This window comes from Capra hircus, chromosome 5 (assembly GCF_001704415.2).
Source record: "Capra hircus breed San Clemente chromosome 5, ASM170441v1, whole genome shotgun sequence".
Taxonomy (NCBI): Eukaryota; Metazoa; Chordata; class Mammalia; order Artiodactyla; family Bovidae; genus Capra; species Capra hircus.
In genome coordinates this window covers 1,307,197-1,326,997 of record NC_030812.1, presented here as the reverse complement: position 1 = coordinate 1,326,997, position 19,801 = coordinate 1,307,197, and the positions used below count along the sequence as shown (strand labels likewise).

Sequence of the window (19,801 nt, the reverse complement as noted above, 5' to 3'; positions counted from 1 at the left end):
TACACTGTAGACAAAATCCTCAAAACAAAATACCCTCAGACTACAAGTAAATGGGAAATTTAATATATCCCTCATTAGAGCATTTCAAAGTTTTAAAGCTAAGGAACAGCTGTTAATAATAAGCTTATGGAACATAAACCCAGCAGCTGTCCCAAGTCTACTTTCTCAAAGTTACAAGCAAAAGTATTACTTTGTTTAGAAAAGCAAACAGCATAAAAGAGCATTTGTTGCATTTGTTTCTCTTTCTAATTAGCAAGGAAAGAAATAATCGGCCAACATGTTCAACCTGCTGAACTGTCCTTCTCAGAAAACTGGTCCTAGTATTGACTACCATTGATAAAATTTTAAGTCACTCAAGAGATTCAATAACACTCCAAGGAAATGTTTGTTTTCCAACAAAAAGAGGAAAGAGTCAAAATATTAAAATCTAAATTAAAAGAATAACTACCTTCAGTATTTCATTAAAGCCATAATGTTTTTCCATTATTTGTTGTTTTTCTGACTCCAGAATAGCACAACAGAGAAGAAGATGAAAATTTTTACATGGTAGTTCAGTCCACATTACCTATAGAAAACAGAACACATAGTAAACTCTATCAATTCTAAAATATTTCCTTCATAGATAACGATGCTCAATTCTGAATTTCTATGCAAAGCAGAACTTGCCTAGATAGAGTAGTCCATTCTTTTTCTAGTTAAGAAATGAGGTGTGGGGAATAAAAGTCCTACCTTTACCCACAAACAATAAATGAATTATGATGAATTCCAAACATGTCTCTTTAGGTGACTACAGTTAGCTCTGAGCCTAATCAATACTATATGGGTAAGGTGTAAGGGTTAGAGGTATTTTCAATATTTTTCTGAACCTTCAGTTTTTCATTTTTAAATCACCTTCAGTTTCTTGGGGTGGGGGAAAAAGCTACATCATAGGAATAAAAATGCAGTTATACACTGCATGGAATCAAAAACACCCAGAGGTAGCTCTACATTCTAAACAACAAATTATATAATAAATCAGAATATCTCTAATTGTGACAAAAACTGAATCAACCACTCAAAATTTATACCCAAATGTGTACAACATTTGATCATTTCTTCCTAATCAATGTCCTAAAACTTAAAGTCTTAATTTCCTCTGGTTAATGTACTTAATATCTTTTTAGAAAGATCAAAGACTCATGTAAACAATATTATTAAAGCATACCAGAAATGTTTTTACTTCTTTTACTAAAAATAAACCAAGTAGAATCATTTTAAGACTAAATCCATTTTTGAAAGTTTAATTATAATGCAATTAACCTCAAAGATTTCATTAAAAGTCCTAATTTATTTGGTAAATACAGATTAAGGAGTTATTACAATTATTGAAAACTTTTAAAAAGAAGCTGAGATACTAATTTAATGAAATTGATAAACTTTAAAGTACAATTCTAGGTCAAGAACATGTAAGTGTTCCTTCTAATTTCAAACAAAGAAGTGCTCCTCCAGAAAGTGGGGATCCTTCAGTTAGTGGATCACCTTCTCTAATGGGAGCATAGCCTCCAAAAGTATAGGAATCAACCTCCAGGTGTAAAAGCCTCAGGATACTCACTGCATATTAAGTTTACTTATTATTCAAATAGAGTATTTCCCCCATTCTTTCCTTGGCAAAGTTTCTGTCACCTTTACTTTTATAAAGATAAGGTAGTGGACGGTCATCATACCAATAGTCTATTTCGAAAGTACTGCCATCTGTTAACAATTAAGAGACATATGAGAAGAAAATATACCTTGCTTTTCATCATGAAGTGCCCTGGGTACAAGATGGAATAAAAAGATATAAACCAAAAACATGATCATGAATACTCTCCAGAGTGAGAAAAAGGGTAATGGGGCTTGGGGTGGTGATTAAAGATCTAAGCTGTATCTTTCAATATTTTTTGCCTTGGAAAGAAACAGAAAAGACTCTTGGATTGGCCAAAAAGTTCGTTCGAACAAACTTTTTGGCCAACTCGATAGAAGTAAATAAGGCAAAATTATTACATACGTTGAATGCAGATAGTAGCATATTTGTTACATTATTCTTAGTATTTTGCTCTAACTTAAATTTCTTTAAAAAGCAGAACAAAAGTTGGTTCCCTCCCAATACTCCAGACTACAAATAAAGTACTATCTCAACTGATTGGCCTGCCAAAACTTCCTTAACTATATTTAAATCTACACCCAAATTCAGCAGTCTCATAAAGTATCCCAAAGTCAAATGGTCTACACAACTGGTTCTGGGAAACCTCCTGGCCCCCAGTCTCAAAAGGATGTGATCTACAGAAAAAAGCTCCCAAGACCACATATTCAGTTCAACATAGTTTTTAAGGAGAGACCAAAACATCAGAATTTCAGAACTGCTTTAGAAATTTCAGCCAGGATACTATAATCCCTTTATAGAAACAAAATGGTTATTTCCATAAAAAGTGTTACATTTTTACAATAATTTAAGAACTTACCTCCCATAATCGAAGAATATCTAGAAAACTAAATTCCCTTTTAAATCTGATTAAAAGCCATCTGAAGCAAAAATAAAGGTATCCAGAGTCCTGGGATTCTACAAAAAAAGAAAAAAAAAACACCTTACTTCCTCTTACACTAATTATCTCAGAATAGGGTACCTATTTCAAACTCAAATTTTTCTGTTCATCTTAGGCTTAAAAGTCCTATAAGTTTAATTGTCTTCTACTAATTCAAGGAAACGATTCAGAATTGTAGGCTATATTCTTTAAAAGCAAACCACCAAATAACAGCTGACTCTCTGTCTGTGGATTCAACCAATTGTGAATGGAAAATATTTGGGGGAAAAAAAAATTCCAGGAAGTTCCAAAAAGCAAAGCTTGAATTTGCTGCACTTGGCAACTATTTAAAAAGGATTTACATTGTATTTACAACTATTTGTTAGGTATAATAAATAATCTAGAGATGATCTAACGTATACAGGAGGATGTGCATAGGTTATACGCAAATAATATGCCACTTTATGTAAAAGACTTGAGTCTCCACGGATTTTGATATGGGGGTGAGAGAGTATGTGTGTTCAGTTACTCAGTCATGTCCAACTCTTTTCAACTCTAGACCGTAGCCCGTCAGGCTCCTGTCTATGGAATTTTTCAGGTAAGTGGGTTGTGTAGTGGTTGCCATTTCTTCCTCCAAAAGATCTTCCCAACCCAGGGGCAGTCTTCACAAATGAGAGATGACTCGTATTTCATAGTATGAATAAACTGTTTTAAGGCCGAACTGTACAAGGGGGACAGTTTGGTCCCACAGTTTTATTCCTCAGAGGAACCCAGGCAACACTGGTGGATTATACAGTCTACATTTTTTCTCTCTGCATATTACCCTACAATTTGCTGAGTATAGCTTTGTTTCACTCAACTCACCTAAGTAACTGCAAAATCCACTGTCCAACAACCGAAGTAAGGTACTTAGCTGAATAAGCTGGGTCTTCATGCCTTGCATCTGCTCTTCGAAATTTTGATGCTTTAAAAAAATATATTAAGTAATACTTAATAAATATTTTACAGTACATAACCACTGATAACTGTGCCATTAAAATAAGGACAAATGTTGGACTACACCATATTGGTTATATTTTAAAATCACAACTAATTAAAATGCTAAAAGATTATTTTTTCCCACTATTCAATTTTTTAAGATAAAGAATAATGCAGACAACAGCAGCTGTAGACTGACTGATATACTATTCTTATATCAAATAAGAAACCTGGGTGAAAGGGACATACATTTGGGATACAGACTTTTATCAAATCACTTTACTGCTAAATATTTCTTTAAATTAACATAGGAAATAAAATTAATTTTAGCTTTAATATGTGTCCAGTGTTAAAGAATTAGCTAATTATTTCTTATGATTTGATAGCATTAAGGAATCTATGAGGTCAAAACCATTTTCATGACAACAGCAATACTAAAACAATCTATGCATTTTGCACTTTAAATTCTCCCATAATTGTAAAGGCTATAAGAAGGCCATATATTGCAATAGACTGCATACAGGAACAGATGTGAAAGTCAGCTATCTCCTATTAAACTAAATACTACACATTAAAAGAAAATTAAAACTGGAAGATAATCCCTCTTTTCAGTAAATTCTGTTTTGGAAAAATTATTTTTCATTTTTTAAAAATGTATGTAAAACTTCAGAAGGTTTACTGTTATCTTTAAATGAATAAATAAATAAATATCTGGGCTTCCCAGGTAGCTCAGTGGTAAAGAATCCACCTGCCAATCAATATAGAAGATACAGGTTCCAGCCCTGGGTTGGAAAGATCTTCTGGTGAAGGAAATGGCAACCCACTCCAGTATTCTTGCCTGGGAAATGCCATGGACAGATGAGCCTGGTAGGCTATAGTCCATGAGGTTGCAAGAGTTGGATACAACTTAGCAACTAAACAACAAGATATTTATAAATTTCCTAGAACTTCTCATAACAAACACCAACAGATATAACCCACATAAACAAAAGCTCTTAGAATCTGCAATAATATTTAAGAGTGTGACGAGGTCCTGAGATCATAAAGTTTGAGAACTACTGTGGTTTAAATGTTTTAATCTCTGAAAGTGAGTAGATTCGCTACCAAAAGTTCAGTCCAGGTTTGGGGATGGGGAGGGCACCAAAATAAATGAAAGGTTTCTTATGATTATGATCCCTTTAACCCTCATGTTCTAACCCCTTTATGGTGAACTACTGCCCTAATCTTTGTGAAAAGCCTAAGAATAACATCCTTTCCCCCTCACATTTCTTTTAGTTTTTGAGACAATAATAGTGCTTTATTAGAAGTATCAATTAAATTAGTTGGTTAAAAAGAAATTAGGGCTACTGATTCTCAATAAACTGGTTTCTCTTTAGTGATATGAATAGTTTAGTGAATGAAATGCTATAATAGACAAACGCAAGTTTTGGGGATATGGTTTCTTCACATTTCCCACAGGAAAATAAAAGGGAAAGGCAGGACTAACTCTTTGATTAACAGTATAATTTTTGCTGTGACATGGCCAAAAGCTTCCATTGTTTTGGAAGTAACAACGTGGCATGGCCACTGCTATCCACTCTGCTATAAAAAGTAGTACTCCCAAAATGACAGAGAAGTAGCTATTCCTGCAGAAAGGAAAAGGAGGTCGACAATGGATACACAGAGGGCTTCAAGTCTAACTATAAATAAATGCGTATGTACATTACCTATGTATGCACATGTGTGCATATATACATATATGTATGTGTACATATACACAGGTATGGGTATGTGTATATACACACAAACACATGTATATCGAAGGGGGTAAGAAGGAAGGGCAAGTTAAAACTATATGGCAAAATGAATGCTGGCTATAAGGAAGTTCATTAGATCATTTTGCAGTTGTTTCTATAATATGGTGGTAACAGACAGAAGTCTATGCCTAGACCAACACTAGATGCGAGTAAATACCAACAAAAGTGAATCCACAGACATTGGATTCAGCCTCCATAAAGTAGTAAAAACTTACATGAAATAAAGCTGTAAAACAAAAAGAAGGAATCAAACAGCAGAACAGATTCAAGGACACGAAAACAGTAACAATGCAGTGGGAATACCTGTGCAGACTATTTTGATTGTAACTTACTGCCCTTTCACATCATGAAATGCTTCATGTTATGTTTCATATTATGACACAAAAGATGTTAGCAGACATTAAGAAATCTTTTTAGAATAAAGACTAGAAATATCCCCAGACCGCTGTCAATGGAAAAGGCAGAGAACAGCTACTGTTGAAAAAGACAGAACAAAGAACTTGAACCTCCATACACAAAAATGACAAATAGACTGTGAAATGTGTATTAAAGATGTTCAGAAAGTGGTCTTTACATCTGAGGCCTAAGTACATGCACACATATGCATGTATATACATATCTAGCACACAAGATAATATATATTTGAACATGCCAGTATTAGCTCTTATGAAAACCACTATTGTAATGAGATGGTTAGGTAGCATCACTGACTCAATGGACATGAATGTGAGCAAACTCCAGGAATCTGGAGTGCTACAGTCCATGGGGTCACGGAGTCAGACACGACTTAGCGACTGAACAAGGACAGAAAAAGTAAATGCCATACATTTGTACTAATACTTAGAAAACCTACTATAAGCTGACATCTAAACTAAGCACTGGGGAAATACTCATGTATTTATTTTACAAAACTCTGTTGAACACACACCTCATGTCAAGCATCAGGAAAATTCTGGAAGCATATCACAGAACAAGTTAAACAAAGACATGACCTCTTTATCATACCAGCTCTAGTGAAAAGAGGATAAACAACAAAAACACAAGGAAAACAAACAACAGTTTTTATACAATTATTATCAGTGGTACAGACCTTTATAACAAATGCCTCAGGTTTCTAGAGCACTTATGGAACTAAGTATATGGAACTAAGAAGGCAGGTAAAAATCAACCAATCAAAAAGGTTATTACCAGATTACTGCAATTAATAATCTTTCTAAATAATCCAAAAATATTAATTCATGGTAAAGGACTATATAATTTGACTATTTATTACTTTAATAGTAAAAAAATACTTTAAAACTATCAAATCTTATTAAGTATGGAAAAGAACTAGGCGAAGTAACGATGAGCTGGAACCATGGAGGAGAGACTTGAGGAAACAGATAAAACTGAGACAAATTCGAAGGGGAAATAAAAACAGGCAAGCAAGAGAGGAAGAACAGAAGTCATCAAAAAACAGAAGCAACCAAAAAGTTTCACATCTGTATCCCAGACTCAATATTACAAGGAATCACTGCTATGATTACATATTTGAAATCTTTATCCACTTACAAGCAAGCCATTTCAATATCCAACCATCAAGGGCCAGCATTAAGTGTATTAATTTTATTTTGAAAGAAGTACAGAGACCTATGTAGTCAGGTCTTTGGATTTCATATGCTTTTATCTCCTCTTAGCCCCTTTGCTTTTTTTCCCCCTTCCACTTTCTAAAGATTACTTGAGAAGACCGTTCTATTTTATTTTCCTGTTAATACTCTCTGTACTATTGTCCTAGAACTCTGTCTCTAAGATACATCAATGATAATAGATAAAATGTTCTTTGCAATAATATGTATATAGACAGTTCAACTCTAATAATCACATGCTTATGAAAAAACTAAGAAAGTGTCAATGTTACAAATAGTTCAAAAACATCTGGAGAAAAATCAGTCACTATAATGATAAAATCTAAAATGTTCACAAAAGGTAAGGATATTACTCGGCATGACTAAGCTTTATCTCTGAAATAGATGAAATGAAACTACCTCACAAGAACTGAATCATCTACTTCATCAATATTCTATGACTCATTACCCTTCTGCAGATCATAAGCATTTACCAATATTAAATCCTGATTATCCCTCTTCTATAGGCACTTACTATCTACTTTTCATATTAAAAATATCACCAGCATTTCCGAGCCTTTTGAAAAGTAACAGACAACTGAGCAGCTCTTTTAAAGCTCTCCATGACTGGCTGAATATAAACATCCATTTTATATAATAAGATTACATAACTAAAATATTCAAGATTAGTTTGATTAAAAGAAGGAATCTCTCTTCTTACCATTTGGTCCATGTAGGAGGCAAAGCACCAAAAGGCATCCACTTCATTTTCCATCACATATAACAGAGGTGAAAGTAAGTCACTCATTCCTTGCACGTAGCCTTAAAATAAACAAGAAAAACTAATCATACCTCTAAAAACCTGAACTTTCTGTATCCATCTATGCATATCTCCGCCAACTCACTTAAAATTACATCTTTTTCGGGTTTCACAAACTTGTGTATACTGATGTTCTTAAACAATGAGGAGGAAATCTAGCAACCAGGTGAGAAATGGGAGGTGCTTGAGAGGTCAAAGCAGATATGTAACTGCTGTGTGTCTCAGTGTAGGTATCACTATCAGGAGAGAGGATAATACTAAAAAATTATGTGCAAAAGCATTATGATAAAGAGGGATGATGGGAAACCCAGAGAAACATCAAACTGAAAAGAACATAGTCAAAGAAGATTTGTGAAAGAATAGTTAAGAGGAAAGGTGGGGAAAGCAACGGAGAAGACTGTTGGAAAAGTCAAGGGGAAGGAAGCTGCAAGGTCAGAGTAGACAACACCACCAAACTGTCATGAATAAGCCAAGTGAAATAAGACCTAAAAAGGGTCCAACTGATTTAGCAACCAGACACTGGTAATCCACACAAAAATAACCACAACAAAATTACCTCTTTTAATTTCTCTTTTTTTTCCTTTTGCTGTTACTCTAACCCAATCAATGCTAGCAAATGGACTTAAATCCAATCAATATTTTGTATCTAAAACTACCATTTCAACCATCTTTCTCTTGATGCTCTTACAATTTCTCAATCATGACACTAATTTAAAGCCCTTGATTAAAAGAAAAATTGGAAAGTTAAAGAATCAGGCCCCTCCCTTAAAAAAAACAGAAAGTCTTCGTTTTGCTTTTCATCAGACCATGTCAAAAGTCTTAAAAATCCTCAACTTTCTTAACTATTTTACAATTAGATTTCAAACTTAAAATATAGAGACCTGAATGAACCAAGGGATAAGAGCTCTTACAAAGCCTTTTCACATACATATTATCATTCAACTTTGGTAACTTGTATATTTGTTAAAGTTACACAGAGAAGTTTTTCCTCCAATGACAGTCTGAGGAAAACAGGCTTTCATTTGCAGAACCAAAACTTACATTCTTATCATTCCCCAAAATCTATGTGCACTGAAGTCATTTAAAACAGTATGCATATTTTTAAAGGAGAGGGGATATTTCTGAAGAAATTATACATAATTTTACATCATTCTTCCTATTTTGGAAGAAAGCTTTAAAAATGACCACAGGAAGCAGGTAAACCGAAGTCTCTTAAGAAAACTTGGGTTAACAGTGTAATAAAGACACCCGTTCACTTCAGGATCTCCTTACGAACCGAAGTCTAGTTCTATCTGCTATTAGCCTCTCCCTGTCACCTGCTGCTACGCCTAATCCCCATCAACCTCACTATGTCTGCACTTCACCCCGTGGGAAAGTACGGCTCCATGCACATTAGTGCACACGCACACACACACAAACTTGGGGTCCCTTATTACAGTGCCAAACAATGGAGTAGCCAAGACATTTAGAGAAAAGAGCTAGAAAAAAACAGCATATGACGTGATACCTAAATGTAAGCATTTATACAAATGTATTGCAGATGCTTTTTAAAAAAATAAGACACACTTGTGATGATGAAGCTTGTGTGTCAACTTGAGTGAGCCACAGGATGCCCAGATGTCTGGTTAAACATTATTTCTAGGAGTATCTGCAAAGGTTTTTCCAGAAGAGATTAGCACTTGAATTGGTGAACTGATTAAAGCAGATGGCTTTCAGAAATGTGAGTGGGCATCATCCAATTCACTGAGGGCCTGAATAGAACAAAAAAATGGAGGAAGACTGAATTTGCTCCCTGCCTGGTTGCCTGGCCTGAGACATCTATCTGCCCTCAGTGCTCCTGGCTCTCATACCTTCACTCAGGAATGAGACCTAGACCATGGCTCTCCTGCTCTCAGAAGGCTTTAAACTACACCACCAGCTTTCCTGGGTCCCAGCTTATAGATGGCCGACTGCGGGCCTTTCAGTCTTCATAATTACATAAGCCAATATCTTATAAGCAATCTTTCTTTTTTTCCCCTGGCTAATACAACATTTTTCTTAAGAAAAGAAGTAGGTTAGAATGAAGACTAGACTGTTATCACCAAAACTTTCCCACATGGCAATGACACAATGAAAGCAATGACAAACATAAAGGCTAAACCAATCAAAGCATGAAGGAAATTTATCTGAATTCAACAAAGTGCAAAAGAGTACCACTTTACTGGGTCAGACTACCTACAGTCTTTAACAGAACTATTTCAAAGTGTGCTATTCAAAAGATTTACAAAGCACCTTTCTTCTGGGGGAAAACGAATTTTATTATACAGTTATAATGAATAAAAACTTCTAAGAATCTAATTTAATCCTTTAAGTCTTCAGCTTTCATACCAGATCAGTACTGTATTTCTTCTGTAAGTTTTAGTTAAATCAACTAGTCAAATTATTCTTCATACTCTTGTTGCTTTAAATCTATTTTATTGTATACATGATGTTTTTGGGGTATGTCATGAGTTGTGGGAGTGGAATTAACGTACAAATTCCTTTTAATTAAAGAAAGATTAAAGCTGTTTAAATTAGCATTCAATGATGTTCAGATTCTGCACTAGTGCTGACTGATATACATCTTAATCAGTACTACTACGAAGTCTGAAGAAGTTCCCCTAAATTACTTTCGTAACAAAGTTGTTTTAGTTGAGAGGTGTTAGAAATGAAATCATCATCCTAATGTACACATTCTTAAAGAGAAAAGAAAGATTTCATCTTTACATAGGTCAATTTTCCAGGTTAACTGAAGCTTATTCAGTTATTAGAGAATAAAATTAAAAAAAAAAAAAATCTTAAGTGTTGGGAATCATTTTTTTTCTACTGGACACACTCCTGCCTTATATACAGAATAAGTATATTCTGAGTATAATTTAACCTTCTGTTGTTTATTCAGGATCATGATTATAAACATACATTGTAGGAAAAAAATAGGTACCTCCCACAGAAACACCTTAGGTGTACAGTCTACACTAAGTAAAAGTTACTCTTCCTTGAGTTCTTCTATCTGCTTTTGGTAATGTTTGTCTTCTGTCTGCTTTTGATGGTTTTTGCCTTCCTCCTCACTACTAATGAGACTGTATTAAATGCAAACACACCAATACCTCATCTGTGGGCTAAGAAGCCAAACAACTCAATAGGACAAAATCAACTACAAGAGTAAATTTACAGCCCAGGTTACTTTACTACGAGTAAACAGCAAGAAGGTGGGGGAGCTGGTAAAGAATCTACCTGCCCAATGCATGAGACGCAAGAGATGCAAGTTAAATCCCTGGGTCAGGAAGACCCCTCGATGAGGAAATGGCAACCTTCTCTAGTTGCCTTTCCTGCCTAGAAAATTCCATGGACAGAGGAATATGGCAGGCTACAATCCACGGAGCTGCAGAGTCAGACGTGACTGTCTGCTACTTCAAATCCATGTCAAACAGCAAGCAATTTGGTCCAGGGCTTTACAGAAACTACCCTGGCTTCTTTCAATGCCAGAGTTCTTAATAAAATCCCTGGGTATGTTTCAGATAACCTAAGAATGTGGGGTTAATACAGACAAATGGAAACAGCAATTTATCCAAATAGCTTGTCTGGGACTCAATACCTGGAAAGATTGAGCATTAGGAACGACCTCTGAGACTATACGTTAATCCCCACCTCACAATTACCTTCAGAGAGGATGCCTCTTGTTCTCTGCTATAAAAGCCCTATTTCCAACAGTGGTTAATAGAAACTGAAATGGCAATGGGTTGGGGTGCTGAACGTGTGGAGGTAAGAATGCTGGCCTAGAAAACGCCCTGGTGGCCCAGTGGCTAAGACTCTGTGCTCCCAAAGCAGGGGGGGGCCTGGGTTCAATCCATGGTCAGCTAACTAGATCCCATATGCCACAACAGCCAAATAAATAAATTAAAAAAAATTTTTTTTAAATGCCAGCCTGAAATAAAGAGCTGGGCCTCCACCCCCAGTCCAGTATCTACTACTTATGCAGCCCTGAGTCACTCTCTAAATCAATATAACTTTATTCATACAACTGGGATTATTAATCCACTTCTTAAAAGAGGCTGCTAATACAATCAAAATTGAGCAGGACAACACTCGGTCACCTGAGAAGCATTCCAGTCCCTAGTATTTTCAGTGATCCAATCTGGGGTTCATTATAGGTATGACCCGACAGGACTGGGCACTGAGAAATCTGTGATATTCACTTACTGTCATAGAGGCTGATGTTGCAAGATCCTCAAGAGTTTACATCTTTCCCTAACTCACATATAAGAAGCCAAGAAGAACTCTTGGTTCATAGATACAAACAGTGAAGAAAATATACTCGCAGTTCAAGATTCATTTGGGTTTAACACGACAAATACCCAATTGCCTTCTCCAAAACAAAGTTTTAAGTTCTATTAAGGTAATCTGGAAACATCTACCCTCGGTATCCTCTACTTGGGAGTCACTAATATCAGTAGGTAACTGAGAAACTTGTCCACTCTTAATACTCACTTAAAGGTGGATGCTTAGGGAGTGTGTTGGTCCCTTAAAGAAACAGCTCAAGTCGTCTCAAATACTGTTTCCTCAGGTTTTCTAGCCCTTAGCATCACTTTCCCCATGCAATGCCCCAATCCAACCTCCAGCCCCAGTCTTTCCAACCCATTCCTGGTAGAAAGCAGACTAACCAAGAAAGAAAGAGTAAAGTTTCACATGCCCTAGGTAATTATCTGCACCTCTTATCTATGCTATCAAATCAGCATTCTTCTTCATAAGGGAGAAGCCTATCAAAAAAAGGTTTCCAAACTTTCTCAGGTCACAGTACGCCTCAGGAATTTTTTTCCAAGGCATCCCAGGTTCAAAAATATTAATAACATTTCCATTTATTAAACATGTCCAAACAACTAAATAAATACTTATATCCTATGAACTTTAGGACCTGTTGGGCACCACACTACATCCCAAACTTTGGAATCCAATGGGATGCCACCATCCTCATCTATTTTCTCACAGTACTTGCTTATCACAGCAAAGTCAAAAACTCTCCTTTGTGAACACAACTTCATCAGAAGGAAGGAATGTGGCGATCTAGCGCTGAAACCCTGAACAACTCCAGCTAGGAGTTAGGGCAGTGTCCTACAGATGCCCCTGTCTCCCTCAATCGTGTGCAATACCCGACACTGGCCCCGTCAGTTTGCTGCAGCAACCTGGTGCTCTCTGCTGCTCTCTGCTGCACGGTCTGGGAACCACAGCCTTTTAAGTTTCCAGCACCCAGTAGAACCACCCCTATAAAAACTAGGTCACAGAGCTTTTTACATACGTCTAGCAGCTAAATTTAAATTCTAAATTAAACACACATCTTTAAATGAGGGTATCAGAGAACTTACCTAAATCAAAATCATACATACAGTAGGTCATCAAAATGTCATGAAGCAAAATCAACCCTGGATTATCTTGGCCTTCATAAAACTTGTTGGTTCGATCTGTTCTGTTAACATCTTTTTCTGAGAAAGAAAATCACATATTTGAAAACTTTTAGAATAACAGATTTTTATGAAGCTCGTATCATACAAGTAGTTATTTTTCTTATTAATTTTACTCTCTTACTAAGCTTTTACTTAATGAAAAAGTTCATCAAATTCCATTTCAGATAAGCAATAAAGCTAACATTTTGAAATTTTTTTCCAAAGTCAGTCCACTTCCTCTTGGGTATATTTTAAAATATTTTTCAATTTTTATCTAAACAGAAACCTTTCAATTGAATAGTAGGAAATATTTTTAATTAATTATAACCAACACCAAGTAATAACAGCTCACATTAGTTAGCAATAAAAATGCCAATCATGAATATATGTGATAGGCAGTAGTATCTGAAAACAGTAATGAAAAAAGTTAGTATGCAGCCAAGTGTAATCAAAGAGATTTGTTTTCATAATTGTTTCATTCATTGTAAGAAGTACTATCAATTTCCTTGTCATGTTCCATAATCATCTTTAGGACAAATTACTTCCATATTCTCATATATACATTATTCAGTTTATATAAGCAATCTATTTTAATTCTGAAAAAAAGAAAATCCACATTTTTCTGGAAATGATTTTAAGACACTAAAAAAAGATCTGGAAACATCATCAGGAGTGTATCTCAACTGGTACCTACTAGATGCTTACTGCTGTGAAACACCTTACAATTAAAAAGGCATTCCTCAAACTTGAATCCCTCAGTAAATTAAGAAAAAATAATGTAAAGAAATTTAAAGTGATTAACCTACTCTATAATTAGTTTTGTTTAAAAGTTATAACTGTTCTCTTCCCCATCCCTGCCCCAGTAAATGGAATAATCCGAAAACATTCTCAATTAACTGTTGTGAAGAAATGAGAAGGTATTTTACAACAAAGCAGAATCTAACGTAGCATGAATTTAGATTCTGTAAGAGTGTTTAAAAAATCATAAGGACAACAGTCTAGCTTTCTGCTAAAAGATACTACACTTGATTCAATAAATATAAGCACCTATCTATAGAGCACTGTGAATACATGTTCAAACAAGGAAAAGCAACAGCAAACAAATCATGCTATAAATGTCAAATTTCATTTAAAAACAGCTTTCATTCTCATATCATGGTTGATAAAGAGGTACATGGTAAGTAATTTTTATTAACTCAAGTGCATTACCTAGTCATAATGCCAACATAGAAATTCTTCCCTTACAGGTTTTTAAACACAGTAAAAAATTATTTGTGCCCTCAAGAACTATCTGTATTTCTTTCCTCTTGTGTATTTAGTAGACATGCCAGGCAGAAAACAAAAAGGTATCAAAAATGATACAAGGACAGTGTTTCTAGAAAGAAAATGAGCACTGAATTTTTTTTTAAGTCCTCATTAAATCCAGCTCTCTAACTTGATGCAGCGAAGACTGACGAAAAGCACAGCTGCGCAGCCTGCTCCGTTTCACCTTCACCATTCCTAACGTCCAGGGGGTCCTGCCTGGCAATCACGCTCTATTTCTCTCATGCGTTCCCGTTCTTTTCGTTATTATTTTACATCTTCTCCTCTCCCACGCCTCCAGTACTTTATCCTCCCCCCACACCTTACCTCTGAGGATCTTGCTTCCTATCTCTGAGAAAATGAATGTTATCTGAAGAGAACTCCACAGATTCCTACTACTTTAACCACACAGCAGCCTCTGTACCCCTCGTCTTCCTCCTCTATCATATTGCTACAAAGCTTCCGTGATTGTAACTACAACCAAATGCCTCCTCTTGTGCATAAAAGCCATGCCCTATCGGCTACTCAAAGATAGGGTCCCAGTTAATTCTTGCCTCGTTCTCTAGTTTCATCCAGCATTCAACCATACAACTGCTTCTATCATCATAAAAATCTTTCTTAACCTCACTCTTCCCTCTAATTGCGGCCCCATTTTTTCTGGTTACAGCAAAACTTCCTGAAAGAACTGTATATATTGTCTCCATGTCCTCTCTTCCCATTTCCTCTCGAACTCAGTCCAATCAGGTTGTCACATCCACCACTCCACCAAAACTCCTTTTCCATCAAAATTTTTAGTGATCTCTTCATCACTCTGCTCAACAGTCAATCCAAGTTTTCATCTTACTTAACATCCCAGTCACTCCTTGATACGCTTTCAGCTAACGTCAGGACAAATTCTCAGTCTTCTCTCCTTTTTCTCTGGTTGTGTTCTCACCCTCTTCTGCTGATTTCTCCTAACTGTTCCCTGGTGGCCCCGCTGGTAAAGAACCTGCCTGCAATGTGGCAGAACTGGGTTCGATCCCTGGATTGAGAAGGTCCCCTGGAGAAGGGAATGGCTACCCACTCCGGTACTCGGGGCTGGAGAATTTCATGGAGAGAGGAGCCTGGGGGTCTACAGTCCACGGGATGGCAGAGAGTCAGACACAACTGAGCAACTAACTCTCTCGCTTTTCTTCAATCACACACTTAACAAGAGGCAGTCTTGGTAAGACTCTGCGTAACTGTGCAGTCCATGGGGCCGCAGACAGACACGACGGAGCGACCTTCTCTACAAGCTAAAGCGCCTCCGGGCTGTTATCAGCCCCTTCGCTAAATGCAGCCATACCCTTGGTAATTTCATCTGTCGCCCACCATCAGTATGTTGCTGCTGCTGCTGCTGCTGCTAAGTCGCTTCAGTCGTGTCCGACTCTGTGCAACCCCACGTCCCTGGGATTCTCTAGGCAAGAACACTGGAGTCGGTTGCCATGTCCTTCTCCAGTGCATGAAAGTGAAAAGTGAAAGTGAAATCGCTCAGTCGTGTCTGACTCTTCGCAGCCCCATGGACTGCAGCCCACCCGGCTCTTCCGTCCACGGGATTTTCCAGGCGAGAGCACTGGAGTGGGTGCCACTGCCTTCTCTGATCGGTATGTTGATGATCTCTACATTTCTATCCCAGCCCCTAGCTCTCCTCTGAACTCCACACATAATATATCCACTCCCTACTCTTAAGGAAATCCAATAGGCACTCTCAAACTTAACATGTCCAACACTAAATTCTAAATATTCCCCTTCAAACTTGAGTCTCCCACAGTTATCCCTGTTTTAATAATAATAATAATAAAAAAAAAACAGCAACTCTATACTTCCAGTCATTCACCTTAAAAACCTATTGTCATTCTTAAGTCTGTGCTCTTCTTGTCTGACACTGGTGTATCTGGGAAACCTCCAAAATACATGTAAAAATCAACACTGAGACCGCCCACCCGCTCCCTCCACCCCTCACCTAACGCCCTCCCCTGGAGCCACACTGCTCTCCTTGCCCTTCTCCAAACACGAGGAGCTCACGTGGCAGAAACAAGTCTAGGTCACGCCGCTACCCTCTGTGCAGGACGCCATCCACTGTGACAGCTGCACGGCACAGGCCCTCGGCTTCCTTCAGTCTCTACTCCAGCCACACCCAAACACTGGGCACCATTCTCCCTCATCCAAATCACAGCAACAGCCTCAAATGGCCTTTCTACTTGCACCCTATCCCTCAAAGCTATTCACCAGACAGGAGCCAGAGTGATTTGTTAAAACAAGCCAAATCACGTTACTCTTTGGCTCAAAATCTTCCACTGCCTTTCCATTTCCCTCATAGCAAAACTTCAAGTCTTTACAAAGCACTATGAGGCTCTAAGTGATCTGTACCAACACCTCCACCATTTCTACTGTGACCTCATCAATTTCTAAACCTCAACTCATTCTGACCACATCTCCCAGCTGTACTTCACACATGCAGAGATCCTGGATATAAACAAGTCTAACACAGTCACTCCTTTCCGCTTGGAATGCCCATTACCTAGATATGTGCATGGCTTACTCATGCCCGCTTTCAAGTTTCTATTCAAATAGAACATCCTCAGTAAAACCCTTCCTGGTTTAACTTGGGTGACATCACACCTTGAATTTCATCTTCCCTGACTTGTTTTTCTATTCAACACTTATCACTAATAACAACATATCTTTCTTACTTGTTTACTATCTGCTCTTTCCCATAGGAATTTTGCCTGTTTTTTCATTGGTGAATTCCCAGAGCCCAGAGGAAAGCCTCATATATGTAACAGGCACTCAGTTCAGTTCAGTTGTGTCTGACTCTGCGACCCCATGAACTGCAACACACCAGGCCTCCCTGTCCATCACCAACTCTTGGAGTCCACCCAAACACATGTCCATTGAATCAGTGATGCCATCCAACCATCTCATCCTCTGTCGTCCACTTCTCTTCCTGCCCCCAATCCCTCCCAGCATCATGAGTCAGCTCTTCACATGAGGTGGCCAAAGTATTGGCGTTTCAGCTTCAACATCAGTCCTTCCAACGAACACGCAAGACTGATCTCCTTTAGGATGGATTGGTTGGATCTCCTTGCAGTCCAAGGGACTCTCAAGAGTCTTCTCCAACACCACACTTCAAAAGCATCAATTCTTCGACGCTCAGCTTTCTTCACAGTCCAACTCTCACATCCATACATGACCACTGAAAAAACCACAGCCTCCACTAGATAGACCTTTGTTGGCAAAGTAATGTCTCTGCTTTTTAATATTCTAAGTTGGTCGTTAACTTTCCTTCCAAAGGAGTAAGCATCTTTTAATTTCATGGCTGCAATCACCATCTGCAGTGATTCTGAAGCTCAAAAACATAAACTCAGCCACTGTTTCCACTGTTTCCCCATCTATTTGCCATGAAGTGATAGGACCAGATGCCATGATCTTCATTTTCTGAATGTTGAGCTTTAAGCCAACTTTTTCACTCTCCTCTTTCACTTTCATCAAGAGGCTCTTTAGTTCTTCTTCACTTTCTGCCATAACTCTACACATGGACATCACCAGATGGCCAACACCGAAATCGGATTGATTACATTCTTTGCAGTCAAAGATGGAGAAGCTCTATACAATCAGCAAAAACAAGACCGGGAGCTGACTGTGGCTCAGATCATTAACTCCTTATTGCCAAATTCAGAGTGAAATTGAAGAAAGCGGAGAAAAGTGATTTAGGTCAGGTATGACCTAAATCAAATCCCTTATGACTATATAGTGGGAGTGAGAAATAGATTTAAGGGACTAGATCTTATAGACAGTGTGCCTGATGAACTATGGACAGAGGTTCGTGGCACTATACAGGAGACAGGGATCAAAACCATCCCCAAGGAAAATAAATGTAAAAAGGCAAAATGGCTGTCTGAGGAGGCCGTACAAATAGCTGTGAAGAGAAGAGAAGCAAAAAGCAAAGGAGAAAAGGAAAGATATACCCATATGAATGCAGAGTTCCAAAGAATAGCAAGGAGAGATAAGAAAGCCTTCGTCAGCATCAATGTAAAGAAATAAAGGAAAACAACAGAATGGGAAAGACTAGAGATCTCAAGAAAATTAGAGATACCAAGGGAACATTTCATGCAAAGAGGAGTTCAATAAAGGACAGGAATGGTAGGACCTAACAGAAGCAGAAGATATTAAGAAGAGGTGCTGTACAAAAAAGATCTTCACAACCCAGATAATCACGATGGTGTGATCACTCACCTACAGCCAGACATCCTGGAATGTGAAGTCAAGTGGGCCTTAGGAAGCATCACTACGAACAAAGCTAGTGGAAGTGATGGAATTCCAGTTGAGCATTTCAAATCATAAAAGATGCTGCTGTAAAAGTGCTGCACTCAATATGCCAGCAAATTTGGAAAACTCAGTAGTGGCCATAGGACTAGAAATGGTCAGTTTTCATTCTAATCCCAAATAAAGGCAATGCCAAAGAATGCTCAAACTGCCCCATAATTGCACTCATCTCACACGCTAGTAATAGGCACTAAGTAGATATTTGTTAAATGAATGTATGATTGTCTAAAATAATATGACTTCTAAAAAGACCCCTGGTAATTCTAACATGCAGTCAAAGTTAGGAAACAATGCTCTAAAGACTCGCATTCCTGCCTCTCTTTTTTCCCTAGGTGATAGCATCTATTACCATGGATATTTACATTAATAACCAAATTTATACAACCTACCCAGACTACTGCAGATTACTGCCACTTGACATTCTATTTGTATGTCCTACCTTAAGATATATACGTAACATCTAATTCAATTTCACTATACCCCATGCCAACAACTCCACGCCAACAACACTATACTTTGCCAACAAAGGTCCATCTAGTCAAAGCTATGGTTTTTCCAGTAGTCATGTATGGATGTGAGGGTTGGACTATAAAGAAAGCTGCATGCCAAAGAACTGTGGTTTTGGAGAAGATTCTTGAGAGTCCCTTGGACTGCAGGGAGATCCAACCAGTCCATCCTAAAGGAGATCAGTCCTAGGTGTTCATTGGAAGGACTGATGTTGAAGCTGAAACTCCAATACTTTGGCCACCTGATGTGAAGAGGTGACTCATTTGAAAAGATCCTGATGCTGGGAAAGATTGAAGGTGGGAGGAGAAGGGAACCACAGAGGATGAGACGGTTGGATGGCATCACTGACTCAATGGACATGTGTTTGAGTAAGCTCTGGGAGTTGGTGATGGACAGGGAAGCCTGGCGTGCTGCAGTCCATGGGATCACAGAGTCAGACACGACTGAGCGACTG

The 19,801-nt window shown here is 37.7% G+C and overlaps 1 protein-coding gene across 2 annotated transcripts in view; it reads right to left on the bottom strand.

Moving 5' to 3' along the window:
* The window catches only part of TBC1D15 (TBC1 domain family member 15), a 71,628-nt gene that overhangs the window by 3,558 nt on the left and 48,269 nt on the right, over window positions 1-19,801 (bottom strand). For both annotated transcript variants that reach the window (XM_005679720.3, XM_005679721.3), the window contains 5 exons: window positions 13,117-13,233; window positions 7,640-7,740; window positions 3,405-3,504; window positions 2,481-2,578; window positions 449-565 (listed from right to left, as the gene is read on the bottom strand). In XM_005679720.3, coding sequence (XP_005679777.1) covers window positions 449-565; window positions 2,481-2,578; window positions 3,405-3,504; window positions 7,640-7,740; window positions 13,117-13,233 — 533 coding nt within the window. The remainder of the gene's footprint in view (window positions 1-448; window positions 566-2,480; window positions 2,579-3,404; window positions 3,505-7,639; window positions 7,741-13,116; window positions 13,234-19,801) is intronic.